This window comes from Astyanax mexicanus, chromosome 18 (genome assembly GCF_023375975.1).
Source record: "Astyanax mexicanus isolate ESR-SI-001 chromosome 18, AstMex3_surface, whole genome shotgun sequence".
Classification (NCBI taxonomy): domain Eukaryota; kingdom Metazoa; phylum Chordata; class Actinopteri; order Characiformes; family Acestrorhamphidae; genus Astyanax; species Astyanax mexicanus.
The window spans coordinates 30,274,413-30,288,001 of record NC_064425.1 but is presented as its reverse complement, the minus strand read 5'-3'; the positions used below and the strand labels follow the sequence as shown (position 1 = coordinate 30,288,001).

Here is a 13,589-nt window from a genome sequence, read left to right as displayed (position 1 = left end):
GTTTAATAATCTGAAAAAATGTAAGTATGACAAAAATGAAAAAAAAAAAGAGATCTGTAAGGGGAAAACACCTTTTCACGCCATTGTACTACATGTCAGACAAAAAGAACAATTAATTAATATGAAATATAAATCCACAGTTAAGATAACATATCTGTCATTAACAGGAAACACTGAGATTATGACGGTGACTATGATTATGTATGAGGTTATGAGGTGTTATGTAATACAGCGTAGCGTAACTTGTGGTGCAGTTCAGTGTGTGTAAGTGTGTGTGCTGTATGTGTGAGGGTGTGTATGTGTGTGGGGGGTGGAGTTTTGTCTCTGACTGTATCTAGGAAGGTGTGTGTGAGTTTGTGTGTGTGTACAGTATGTACAGTAGGAGAGGTGTGTTTTGGTGTGCAGCTCGGGGTGTGTTAGGGGTTGGAGGGAGGCCTGTATGGAGGCAGGTGTGCTGGATGTGCGGCAGCAGCTGTCTCAGGTACTCTCACTGTGCTCTGTTTCTGAGTCGCAGTTTTTCGCTGGAGGCGGTGCTGCAGTTTATTAGCTCTGTTAAAACTCCAGCCTGTTTGCATTACTTAACTCAGGCTTTCTCAGCAGACTGTGTTATCAGAAGGGCTGTGCTTCATCTGATATGGTCATGCTCCAGTGCTCCAGCTTATTTTTACTATTGTTTTAAAACAAGTTAAAATGCATGCTTGTGATTCAGTTTTAATCTGAAGACATATTAATTATTGTTTACTATTTTCTACAGTTACTACTAAACTACTAAATGGTAAATAATGTAGAGATTCGATTGTTAAAAGGATCTGAAGAGGATTTTAGTTGTAGATCCTTTTACAGTATAAAACTCCTAAAAAACAGTCTTATTGCGACATTTTTGCATTTGAAAACACACTACTGAGTACATATCTATTCTAATTATTCAGTATCAACTGTACATTAGCATCTGTTATCTAAATGTAGTATTATTTAATAACTACAACTTCAAATTCAATCCTTTGTAATTAATCAGAACCTACTGATTATTCACTGTATACTTATTATTGCTTAATATTGTGTATTACATATGTACCTGCATATGTATATGTAATTTTTAATACCTAATAATTATTTATGTATTTAGCTACTAATTACTTAGTACCCACACAATATTATTCAGCTTCTACTTATTTTTCTATAAGCACTAATAATTCTGTATCTTAACAGTTTTCACTACCTACTAATTATTTAATAAGTACTTATTATTCAGTACCTACATATTTCCAAATTAGTAATTTTATTCTGCATCTACCTTTTTTCCATTATCACTAATAATTCCGTATCTGCTCATTTTTTAATACCTTCTAATTATTTAATAAGTACTTATTATTCAGTATCTTTTTAAATCATTAATATTATTTAGCATTTACTTATTTTTCCATCATCACTAATAATTCTGTATCTGCTTAATTTTCAATACCTACTCATTATTCTCAAAGTACTAATTATTTAGAACCTACTAATAATTTAATTTTAAGTACTAATATTCAGTTTCTAATTATTTTTAAATAAGTACTGTTTATCAGCATCGATATATTTTTTAATTATTAGCTCTAATAATTGTGTACCTTCTTAGTTTTCAATACCTGTGTCATGGTGAGCACAGACTTGCAGACACGTGCAGATACTGATAAAACAATACGTTTATTATAAAAATAAACAGATGTAAGACGTGGTTGATACAGAAAACAGTTAATCACCAGAAACCAGAGCAATGTAGACAAAACCATACCATAAACGAGAGACAGTGCAGAGTTCATACACGAGAGATCCAATGTCAGAGGTAATCCAAGAGGCAGTAGTGAAAACACAGTCCAGGTAATACACAAGCAATCCAATATCAGAGGCAAAGGCAATAATCGGCGTCGAGAAAACAAAAGCAAGGTCATACACAAGATAAACTGAGACAAGAGATAAAGTAACGCTTTGTAATGAGGAGAACCTACAATACGCGGCGTGGGTGTTTGTGTGGAGTGCTCTTATATAGTGCCAGTAATCAGTATTCGGGACTTCCTGGAGGAAGCAGGTGAGGTGTCATGTGACCAGGTGAGTGCGTGATGTCAGCGGGTGGTGCATTCTGGGTAGTGTAGTTGTTGACCTGAGAACCTCCGTTAGAGCTGGGTGTGGAAGGGACAGAGGAGCTAACAGCACCAGACGTGACACCCTGCTAATCATTCACAAAATATTAATTATTAAATAAGTACTTATTGTTTAGTACCTACATGTTTTAAATAAGTAATATTACTCAGCATCTACTTATTTTTTCCATTATCACTATTAATTTTGTATCTGCTTATTATTTCATATTATTACTATAGTACGTATTAAATATTATTATTTAATAAGTAGTATTATTTATTTTTCTACATATTTTTAAATAAGTATTTATCAGCGTTATCAGCATCTATTTTTTCTGCTTATTTATTAAGACTTACTAATTGCAGTTTCAAAGTACTAATTATTTTTTATTTTATAATTATTCAATATTTACTGATTATTCAATGTATATTATTTATTACATCATTATCTACATTTACTGATACTTGATTCATTATTTAGTATCTACTAAGTACAGTATTTGACATGCGCTTATTATTTAGTATGCATTGATCATTCAATACATATATTTAAAATTTAGTATGTATTGATTGTTCAATATGTAATTATTGAACAGTCAATACATTTCATAATATATTATTATTCAGTATCCACTGATTATTCAGTATGTTTAATATGACCTGGCTATGCAGTATATAATAAATATTTAACATCTATTCATTATTCAGTATCACTGAAGAGTAATACTATAAAACTGTTCTGTAACTTGTTATTTGAATTATAGGCTCAGTATACAGGTGTTTAGTGTTAAGGGGGTTTAAGGGGTTAAAGTGTATGTATGTAGCAGTGTTAGCAGTGAGCGCTAGCTGTGTGTGTGTGTGTGTGTGTGTGTGTTAAGGCCTCTCAGTAACAGCAGTGCTGATAATCAGAGCTGGAACAGCAGCAGAGTCTCAGACTGCTGCCGGAGATAAGAGCTCTCAGCATGGAGCTCTGAAACTTTAACAGTCTTCCTCAGGCTATGTCCATCACAGAGCGCTGCTCCTGTCTTCTGCGCAGGACATACACGTGTGTGTGTGTGTGTGTGTGTGTGTGTGTGTGTGTGTGTGTGAGAGAGTGTTTTGATAGCTGATTCATGTCTCGGTGTGGTTGAACCTCAGCAGCTGGGCTTGATCCTCCGTCTCTGAGTTATGGTTATTGTATCAGATCTCCAAGGTTATCCTGGGGCTCGTAGGCCAGGCTTGTGCTGACTTTGTGGAGTGGAGCTGGTCATGAATCCATGACACATTAAACATTAACCAGGTGATATCTTTCCTCCTTCTTCCTCCTGCTTCTTATACAATGAAACTGAAACACCTGTCATTTTAGTGTGGGAGATTTCATGGCTAAATTGGAGCAGCCTGCTGAACAATCTTCATTAATTGCACATTTTTGCACCAGTAAGAGCAGAGTGTGAAGGTTTAATTAGCAGGGTAAGAGCTTTAACAGTTTTGCTCAAAATATTGCAATGCACACAACATTATGGGTGACATACCAGAGTTCAAAAGAGGACAAATTGTTGGTGCACGTCTTGCTGGCGCATCTGTGACCAAGACAGCAAGTCTTTGTGATGTATCAAGAGCCACGGTATCCAGGGTAATGTCAGCATACCACCAAGAAGGACCAACCACATCCAACAGGATTAACTGTGGACGCTGTAAGAGGAAGCTGTCTGAAAGAGATGTTCGGGTGCTAACCCGGATTGTATCCAAAATACATGAAACCACGGCTGCTCAAATCACAGCAGAATTCAGTGTGCTCCTCAACTCTCCTGTTTCCACCAGAACTCTCCATCAGGACAATAAATTATTGTGGTCTAAAACCAGGTACATACACTGTAAAAAATGTCCGTGAAAATTACAGTGAAAAACTGTGAAATGGCAACAGAAATAAACCGTAAAGCAAGAAGAAGCTTATTATTGTAGAATAAACATTGAATTACCATAGATTAAAAAACTGTGAAAAATGTTCATTTTAATTGTTTTAGCATGTGAAATATATGGTGAAAGGCTGAAATGGTGACAGCATTGGACAGTCATATTAAAAATAGACTATTTATTATTCACTGTGTACAAACCTTAAATAAAAAACATGCCGTCAATTATATTTTTTACCGTTTTAAGATGTGAAATATACACTGCAAAAAAAAATCTTGTCAAATTTACGGTGAAAAACTGGCAGCTGTGGTTGCCATTTTTTCACCGTAAAAAATACAGTGATCTTGTAAATGGCTTCACGGTAAGGTATATTATCACTTGTAAAAACAACAATTTGACAAGATTTTTTTTTACAGTGTAGTAAAGACATTTGTTAGAGGTAAAAAATACAGGAAAGGGTATTTTTATGTAGAACACTGCTATGCAAAATTAACATTTAATTTGTGTAAACTTGACAGATTATTATTGTAATTTAGCAGTGATTTCAATCACTGTAAATTAATTTACATTTTTTTTCAGTAGAGTTATTTACTTATCGTCTGTAATTTTAACAGGAAAACTCTGGTAACCACAGCTGCCAGCGTTTTCCTGTAAAAACTACAGTTTTTTTTTTTACAGTGTAATCATCAGTAATGTATGGATACACGCTGTCCTGCATTTCCTGACTTTTCTTTTTTTTTGTTCTCTTTCAGTCTGCCGAGTTCTTTGACATGCTGGAGAGGATGCAGGTAAGCGAAAGTGGACTTCTCCAACCTTGGTTAACATTTGCTACTGTATAAAAACTGTTTTAGCTCTGCTTTAACTGTGTGATGGGCTCTGAGCTTTGCTGGGCTTTTAACCTTTTAGCTGAAGCATGTATAAATAAAAATAAGAGGAGTTTATTTTGTCCTTGATTTGCTGGGAGAGCTGAAGTGGTCTGTCCTTGGCAGAGCCGGTGGCGAGGAGGTGGTGGTCTGCCCGTAAGTCTGATTGAATAATTACAGAGGAGAGTGGAATACACAGCCTCCTTTCAAAGCTCCATTGATTGGTCCACCACTCTGCCCCGCTGTTGTTAGGAGTGTTAGTGGCGTGTGTTGGCGGTGGTGGTGGGATCGTGCTTCAGGAATCACGTTTTTCAGAGCGTGGTGACTCATTGACCTGACACGCCACTTCTGGACACTCGAGAGGGAGGGGCTGGGAGATGTGGATATTAGCTAGTAGCTAAAGAACAGCGGGTCGATATATAGAACTGTCCTCTGGGAAAGGAGATCGGTACATCACTCAGATGGCCTTGAAGTGGACTCTGTCTCATCCTGAGCTCTGTATGATGATGAGATCACCCTGGTCTGGGGGCTGAAATGTTGAAGGCTTTCAAGTGGATGATAAAGGGGGCCGCGCTCTTCAGAATCACAGCTGAAAGGGTTCGATTCACAGCGGCTGGATGCTGTCAGAGGAGAGGTTTGAGGTTTTGTAAAATAAACTTTGGCCGCCATGTCCCCATTACATCTCAACATACTTTATTATCCTCATTTTATTCTGTTCTTCAATGGTCATTATTTGGGTGGTGGATCGTTCTCAGAGTCCTCCATGTGCGTCCTTTGGAAGCATCCTGTTGGCAGTATCCTGTAGGCACTGTCATGTAGTCAGTATTCTGTAGGCACTGTCATGTAGTCAGTACTCTTAAGACAGTGTCTGTTGTGGGTATCCTGTAGGCTGTGTTTTGTAGGCAAGGCTGTACATGCAGTATCCTTTAGGCAATGTTGTGTAGGCAGTGTCTTGTTGGCAGTGTCCTTTAGGCAAAGTCCTGTTGGCAGTATCATGTAGGCAGTGTCCAGGTGGCAGTAGCTTGTAGGCAGTGTCCTGTAGGCAGTGTCTTGTTGGCAGTGTCATTTAGGCAGTATCCTGTAGGCAGTGTCTTGTTGTCAGTATCCTGTAGGCAGTGTCTTTTAGGCAAAGTCCTGTTGGCAGTATTATCTAGGCAGTGTCCAGGTGGCAGTAGCTGTAGGCAGTATTCTATAGGCAGTGTCCTGTTGGCAGTGTCATTTAGGCAGTATCCTGTAGGCAGTGTCTTGTTGTCAGTATCCTGTATACAGTATTTTGTAGACAGTGTCCTGTAGGCAGTATCCTTTGGGCAGTGTCCTTTAGGCAGTATCCTGTAGACAGTGTCCTGTACACAGTGTACCATGGGCAGTGTCCTTTTGGTGGTGTCCTGTAGGCAGTATCCTGTCGGCAGTATCCTGTAGGCAGTATCCTGTAGGCAGTGTCCTGTAGACAATGTCCTGTTGGCAGTATCCTGTAGGCTATATTCTATAGGCAGTGTCCTTTAGGTGGTGTCCTGTTGGCAGTATCCTTTTGGCCGTGTCCTGTTGTCAGTATCCTGTAGGCAGTGCCCAGTAGGCAGTATCCTGTAGGCAGTGTCCTTTAGGCGGAGTTCTATAAGTAGTATGCTGTAGAAAGTGTCTTGTTGTCAGTATCATGTAGGCACTGTCCAGGTGGCAGTAACTTGTAGGCAGTGTCCTGTTGGCATTTTCCCTTTAAGCAGTATCCTGTAGAAAGTGTCTTGTTGTCAGTATCCTTTTGGCAGTATCCTGTATTTATTTATTTATTTATTTATTGACTGGATCCCCATTAGCTGGGGCAGATGCCCCTGCTATTTTTCCTGGGGTCCTGGGTTCTATCCTGTAGGCAGTGTCCTGTAGGCAGTAGAGTTACATTCAGTAGAATTTCATTTACTTTCACCTGAGAGTTCAGTTGCATTTTTTAGACATTCTGTTGCGCATCTATGAGGTATATTAAATGGACCATCCAAATAAAATGATAAAGTTTTTTAACTAACCTGCCACTACAGATGCATTTTGTTCACATCAGTGTTTTGTTATATACAGTTATATTTTTCTGGAAAAAAATAAGAGGCCACTTCATTTTCTGAATCAGTTTCTCTGATTTTGCTATTTATAGGTTTCTGTTTGAGTAAAATGAACATTGTTGTTTTATTCTATAAACTACAGACAACATTTCTCCCAAATTCCAAATAAAATTTTATAATTTAGAGCATTTATTTGCAGAAAATGAGAAATGGCTGAAATAACAAAAAAGATACAGAGCTTTCAGACAAACAAGTTCATATTCATGAAGTTTTAAGAGTTCAGAAATCAATATTTGGTGGAATAACCCTGGTTTTTAATCACAGTTTTTATGCATCTTGGCATGTTCTCCTCCACCAATCTTACACACTGCTTTTGGATAACTTTATGCCTTTACTCCTGGTGCAAAAAATTACATTACATTACGTTACATTACATTACATTTGGCAGACGCTTTTGTCCAAAGCGACTTACAATAGTGAAGTTAAAAACATCTTTAGATAGGGCCTAAAGGAGGTCAAAGGGAAATAATGGGATAGAGGAGTGAAGGAGGGAAGAAGGAAATGAGGTTAGAAGTAGTTAGTGTGTTAGAGGTGTTAGGAGAGTAAGAGCTCTTTGAAGAGCTCTGTCTTCACGAGTTTATTAAAGATATTTTTAAACAATAAAAAGTTACATGTATTCAAGCTGTTCAGCTTGGTTTGATGGCTTGTGATCATCCATCTTCCTCTTGATTATATTCCAGAGCTTTTTAAATTAGGTAAAATCAAAGAAACTCATCATTTTAAGTGGACTCTTTTTTTGTTTTGTTCCAGCACTGTATAGTAAATACTGTGTAAATAATATTGTGTGATATAATATTTTTGTACTTTGGCTCAGCTCTAGTTGTGAGTAAAAGGGTATTTTGCTCTTCTGTAAGTGCAGAGGAAAGAGGTCAGGACTCTTGTCAGTGGTAATTGACCACAATCAGACAGAGATTAGGTTGAAAAATGCTGGTGCAGTTGTTTAATGCAGTAAAACACAGACTGAACTCAGACTGCATATTGTAAGTTGCATTGGAGTGGACACTTATGAAGATGACTCCCACCATTATCTCCCATAATCTAAGGGAAACACATAAAAGACTGATCTGCTGTGGAAGAGCCATTAGTGGAAAAGATTAGGGCCGTTTCTGAATATATATATTATTTTATATTATGTTTATTTTACTTGTATCCAACTTAATTTCAGTAGCCTGTGTTCCATATTGCGTCAATAACTGAGTTGAGTTGCGTTGTAATGACTTGAAATAGCAAAGTAAATCTAAATTGCATTTTGCATTGCAATACAGCATGAAGTAGCAGAGACAGCGTTTGTTCATAGCTGTGGTAATTAACCATTTCTGGCTAATATATAGATAACTGTCTTATTAACAGTTTAGCTCAAATAAAAGGAGTTTGGATCGAGACCGGTGTTGTGCCGAATTTAGCACCCCCGTCAGGAAAAGCGACCCTCTCATATTTCAAAGCGTATTTCTAAGCAATTTTATAGCAATTATCTTCACTTTTATCAAGGAGACAGTGCGTACGCACTGCAGAGAGGGGGTGCTTTTCATGGCTGGGGTGCAGATTTTGGCACTACTATGGTATATTACCATACTATATACTATTACCATAAAAAGGCAACCCCTCTTTCGAGTGGCTGCAGGTGACGTTTTTTTGTTGTTGTTATTTCTCACGAGTCAGTGTAGCTTAGAACAGTAAAATTAAAGCCAAGAGGACGTGATTGTGCGCTCATTTATTTGCAGATGCAATAAATACTGTATAAACCAATAGGGTGTCAGAATGGTATATGATTATACTTGTAAAGTATATGTAATGTAAATGTAATGTAAATGTAAAGAGTAGAAATAATTACTCAATTAAAGTATAGATAATAAAAAATTCTACTTAAGTTAGGTAACAGAGTATTTGCACTTCACTACTTGACACCTCTGACCATCAGTGTGTAGTCGGGCTAACATATTTGATTAATACAGAATATATATATATATATATATATATATATATATATATATATATATATATATATATATATATATATATATATGTTGTATTATTATTCTTATTCTTCTTCTTCTTCTTCTTATTATTATTATTATTATTATTATTATTATTATTATTATTATTATTATTATTATTATTATTATTATTATTATTAGCCCCTAAATATGACTAACTATGGCTTATTCAGGCATGGTTAGCTTGAGGTTTAATTTCCTAATATAGGATGAAAAGGTCCTATGTCCATTCTGCCAGATGTACCCCTTTTTTGATTGATAAATAAGGGAATAAAGGAATTAATTAGTCCAGTTTTATAGCAGTTCTTAGACAGCATGAAGTCACACCTTGCAGTAAAGAAAATGGTAACTTGCTCTTATGACCTACAACAATGTGGCCAGTCAAACCATTAAATTGAACATAATTGTATACCTGAGGGAAGGTAGATCTGGTGGGCAAGACTGGACACTACTAATACACACCAACTAAAATATACTTCAGTGAGTGTAAGTTACAATGTGTGAATTAGCATTTAGGTTGAATATTTGACAGAAAATCTCAGTAAATCTCAGTCTCATAAGTTATCCTGAGTTTAAAGTGCAGGTTCAATTTCTGGAAAGGTATTGAGTGTTTAGTTATAGAATTCTTTCATACAAAAGTGAAACTTTACAAGAATTACATCAGTTAAAACCCCTTACAAATTCTAATTGTAATTTTAATAGAAATAGATTATTTAAAAAAATGTAAATCTGCAACTTAAAAAATATAATGCATAACAATCATAAAAATGCCACTTCCTAAACTTCATTTTAAAATAAGTATTTTCCTAAAATACAAATCAAAACAGTCCATGCCCTCCAAACCTGTCATTTTTCGTTAAGGTTGTCTAGTTTCTAGTTTTTTTTTTTTTTTAATTTTATTATGTATTTTCAAACATGCAGACCTTAAGTTTCCTGAGATTCCTGTTACTGATCTGAAATTATTAAGTGAAATATAGAGAAAACAGGCAGCTTCTCTAAGTGTCCTGTAGGAGATTTCAAAGCCCTCAAAGTTTTCAGAGTGTAAATAGCTTATATTCTGCAGAAAAAAAGAGTTTTGTATTATCTACACCTGTAGATCGTATATGCGACAAGGCATTATAAGGGGTTTAGTCATAAGTTATGTTATTTGAGAAAGAGGTGACGTTGACTTTTTTTACGTTGTTTAACCTCATTCTTCCCCCCCTTTTTCACTTTCTTATGCTAACCTGGATTACTACAGATTCCTAAAACTGAGGAGACTAAGAAGCACAAGGTCTGGTGGGAGTGTGCATGAGCACTCTAATGCAAAAACCTTGCATCTCCAGTTCGCATAATGTTTTAAAATATCATAATAAATGGACCAATAGGAATATTCTAAAATGAATAGTAATATAATCTGTTTCTATTGAGTTCCATTGAAAACTTAGAAGTTTTTCTTCTTCTGTAAAACTGAAGATTCAAGATTTTTGCAACACTATATACCTGTCTGTGAGTGTGCATATGCATGTGTCTGACTGTGTACCTGTATATTATTGCTATATATTGTTGTTTAAACAGTGTAAATCCTGCTATTGTGTCTGCTGCCTCCATTCCTTTGCTCTTTTGCTGACGGTGGTTTACTCAGTAAAGCCGCTGAGGAGAATAAAGGCCATGTCTGGACCTTCTGAACGCCTCAGGTCACCTTCATGCTAAATACCAGTTAGTGTTAAATGTCGTCTGCATCTAGAACTGATAAGGTCAGGGCTGATAGCTTTCAGACTGTGGCAGGAGAAGCAGAAAAGCCAGCGAGTGAAAGACCTGAGGGTGTGAGCTCAGCCTCAATCATACATTTTTTGTTACGTTGTGAGACTGTAAAGTGTGAAATGATTTATTGAGGGATTTTTAATGCTGAGTGTTGACTCTGATATGTGATATGTGTGTATGAAGCATGTGTCGTAAGCTGGGTATCTTCCTGTAAAGAAAATTTGGGGTTCAATTCATTTCAGACTTAGTTTTAACCAGTGTTTGTATGTATTAAAGCTTTTTAATCCAATGTACAACATCTTAAAAGGGCACTAAACCCTCTGATTTAAACTCAAATTTGAAAAATGCAAAAAAAAAAAAATGGGAGGAGTAGTTTGGGTGGGGCACTGGGTGATGTATGGGTTTAGAGGTGGGGCAGAAGGGAATGCTGATTGGACAGAGCAGTGTGCCTCTGATAGAGGTAAGACACAGATGGTTAAACATCACAGAAAGGGCAGTATTATTAATTGAGTAATTTGCATATCAACTGCAATATATATTAATGAAAAAAAAAATATATATATATATAGTGTTTAGGGTTTAGTGCCTCTTTAATTTCTTTCAATAGAAATGAATGAATCAAATAAAAAAAAGGTTGGTTTGGCCATCTCCATCTTCATGTCATGACGATATAAATACACTAGTAACACCCAAACAACCACATTAAGTATCACTTAACAAAACACCTAAGCAACCACCTTAAAAACACCACATCATAGCAACCACATTTGACACCATAGCAACTGCCTAGTAACCCCTAAGCAGCAACACAGCAAGTTCCTAAAAAGACAGAGCCACCACCACCTAACCCTATAACTCTAAATTGAATGACCTGTTAGGGACGTCACACCATCCACCTAAAACACCAAAGCAACCACCTGGAATGCTGTAGCACTTTGGACATTTTCTCACTTGACCCAAATACACAAGTTTGAGAGAGAGGCTCCTTATTACTGGCTTGTTTTTCCAAACACAAGAACTCCATCCGAATCGTGAATCGTTTCAGCCGAACCGTGACTCAGATCAGCTGAACTGCGGATCACCATTAGTACCTGCACTCATTCCACAAAGCTGATCTTATTACAGTACCCTCACTCAAGTCCTTTTACAGTGAAGGCTTATTAGGATATATACATTTTTAAGTGGAAGTAGTGGAAGTATGTTAAAGCAGTCACATTACAAAGTGAACCAATCACATGACCGCATATGCAGCACCAGGAGAGGATAGCTTCCACTCCTGCCACAGAAGCGCACCAGAATCTACTAAAAACGAACCTCAGACCACTGGTTTTAGGGGTTACAGAGATAGGTACTTTGGACTGAATGCTCCCAGGCTCCAAAACAGCTTTCACGCTTTAACATACAAAACCGTCCGCCATACAAAAAGTGCACCTGCCTTTAGTGACACCATATCCAACCAAACAACCACCTTTGCAACCCTGTAGCAAACACCTGGGAATCTATTTAACCATTGAAATATCATTGCAGCCACCTTCCAAACATGTTTTTAGCATAGTAACCACATAATAACAGCCTGGCAATAGCCTGAAAGTTGGAACCACTTATGCACCAGAAAAAAACATTGCTTTTTTACAGCCCTATTATGTGCACCTTTCTATAATATCAATATTGCAAAGACCAGGGCTGAGTAACATTGAATAAACAATATGCTATGCAGTCCTGCTCTGAATAGAATAGAATAGAATAGAATAGAATAGAATAGTATAGAATAGAAGTGTGAATTGGATTGTTTTTGTCTGTTGACCTGAATGAACTGGAATTGAACCCCAACCCCGGCTTTAGAGTGGCTGCTGTGCTTTTCCAGATGAGCTGTCTGTGCTTGTTAGTAATAATCCTCCTGTCTGTCATATGCTCTCACAGCTTACATTTGCTTTCTGTCTAATAGGATGACTACATCCCTTACCCCAGGATAGAAGACGTGAGTACACACACACACACACACACACGCACACACAAACACAAATGCACACTTACTAAGCTTGTAAACTTACACAGGGCCACATTTATAGTGGAGCTGTCTATTTATAGTTTAGGTAGAGCTTTGCAGGTTGCTGACAACAGTCCATTCAATCTAATGATCAAAATATGGAAATTATTCTGGGTGCATCAACCTTTGCATGAATGAAACAGACTAAATGTATTTTTTATGGCTTTTCAAATTAAATATCACTGTTCTGTATATTTTCCCAGTCTTTTAAATTATTTTTACAATCTAATAAGATTATATAAGTATATTCCAACATTATTAAAATTTCCCAGCACCTTTTTTCGACATGGGTTGTTAAATAAATGTGTTTCTACTTTTCTAGTTTGTTCACATATCTAACAGTGAACAATATTTCAGCCAGTCATACAATATCAGACCACTACTTCAATAACTAGGTAAAAAATAAAAGTATACAGTTCCCGTTTAAAAGTATTGGAACAGTGAAGTCAATCCATTTATTTCTGCTGTAGACATTTGGGTTTGATATTAAAGGACAAATATGAGTCAAAAGATCAAAATTTCAGCTTTTATTTCCAGGTTTTCAAGGTTCAGAAGTAGGCACCTTCTGTCTGAACCCACCTACTTGGACCATGTGACTGTCGTGTGCTGATACTTTGATTATTTGAACAATAAATATATTACATTACATTACATTACATTACATTTGCCAGACGCTTTTGTCCAAAGCGCTGAATACACTCAGTTTTGGGTTTTGTCTGTGAAGACTGTGCGTTTATAGTTAGTGGAGTAACCAACGTGAAAACCAGAGAGCTGACTATCAGCTGTGAAGCTGAGAGAAGATGTAAAATCAATCAGAGCCATTGCAC

General features: G+C 36.7%; 1 protein-coding gene across 12 annotated transcripts in view; it reads left to right on the top strand.

The window, feature by feature from the left end:
- rap1gap2a (RAP1 GTPase activating protein 2a) overlaps positions 1-13,589 on the top strand; it is a 208,480-nt gene that overhangs the window by 159,080 nt on the left and 35,811 nt on the right. For 8 of the 12 annotated variants that reach the window (XR_002651630.2, XM_022682532.2, XM_022682661.2 and 5 more), the window contains 3 exons: positions 4,766-4,801; positions 10,213-10,245; positions 12,661-12,693. Coding sequence is in view for 11 of the 12 variants with exons in the window: in XM_022682532.2 (XP_022538253.2) it covers positions 4,766-4,801; positions 10,213-10,245; positions 12,661-12,693 (102 nt within the window). In the remaining variant the exon portion in view is untranslated. Of the gene's footprint in view, positions 1-3,422; positions 3,963-4,765; positions 4,802-10,212; positions 10,246-12,660; positions 12,694-13,589 lie in introns of those variants that run through there. The other 4 variants (XM_022682437.2, XM_022682751.2, XM_049467465.1 and 1 more) reach the window with 3 other exon arrangements.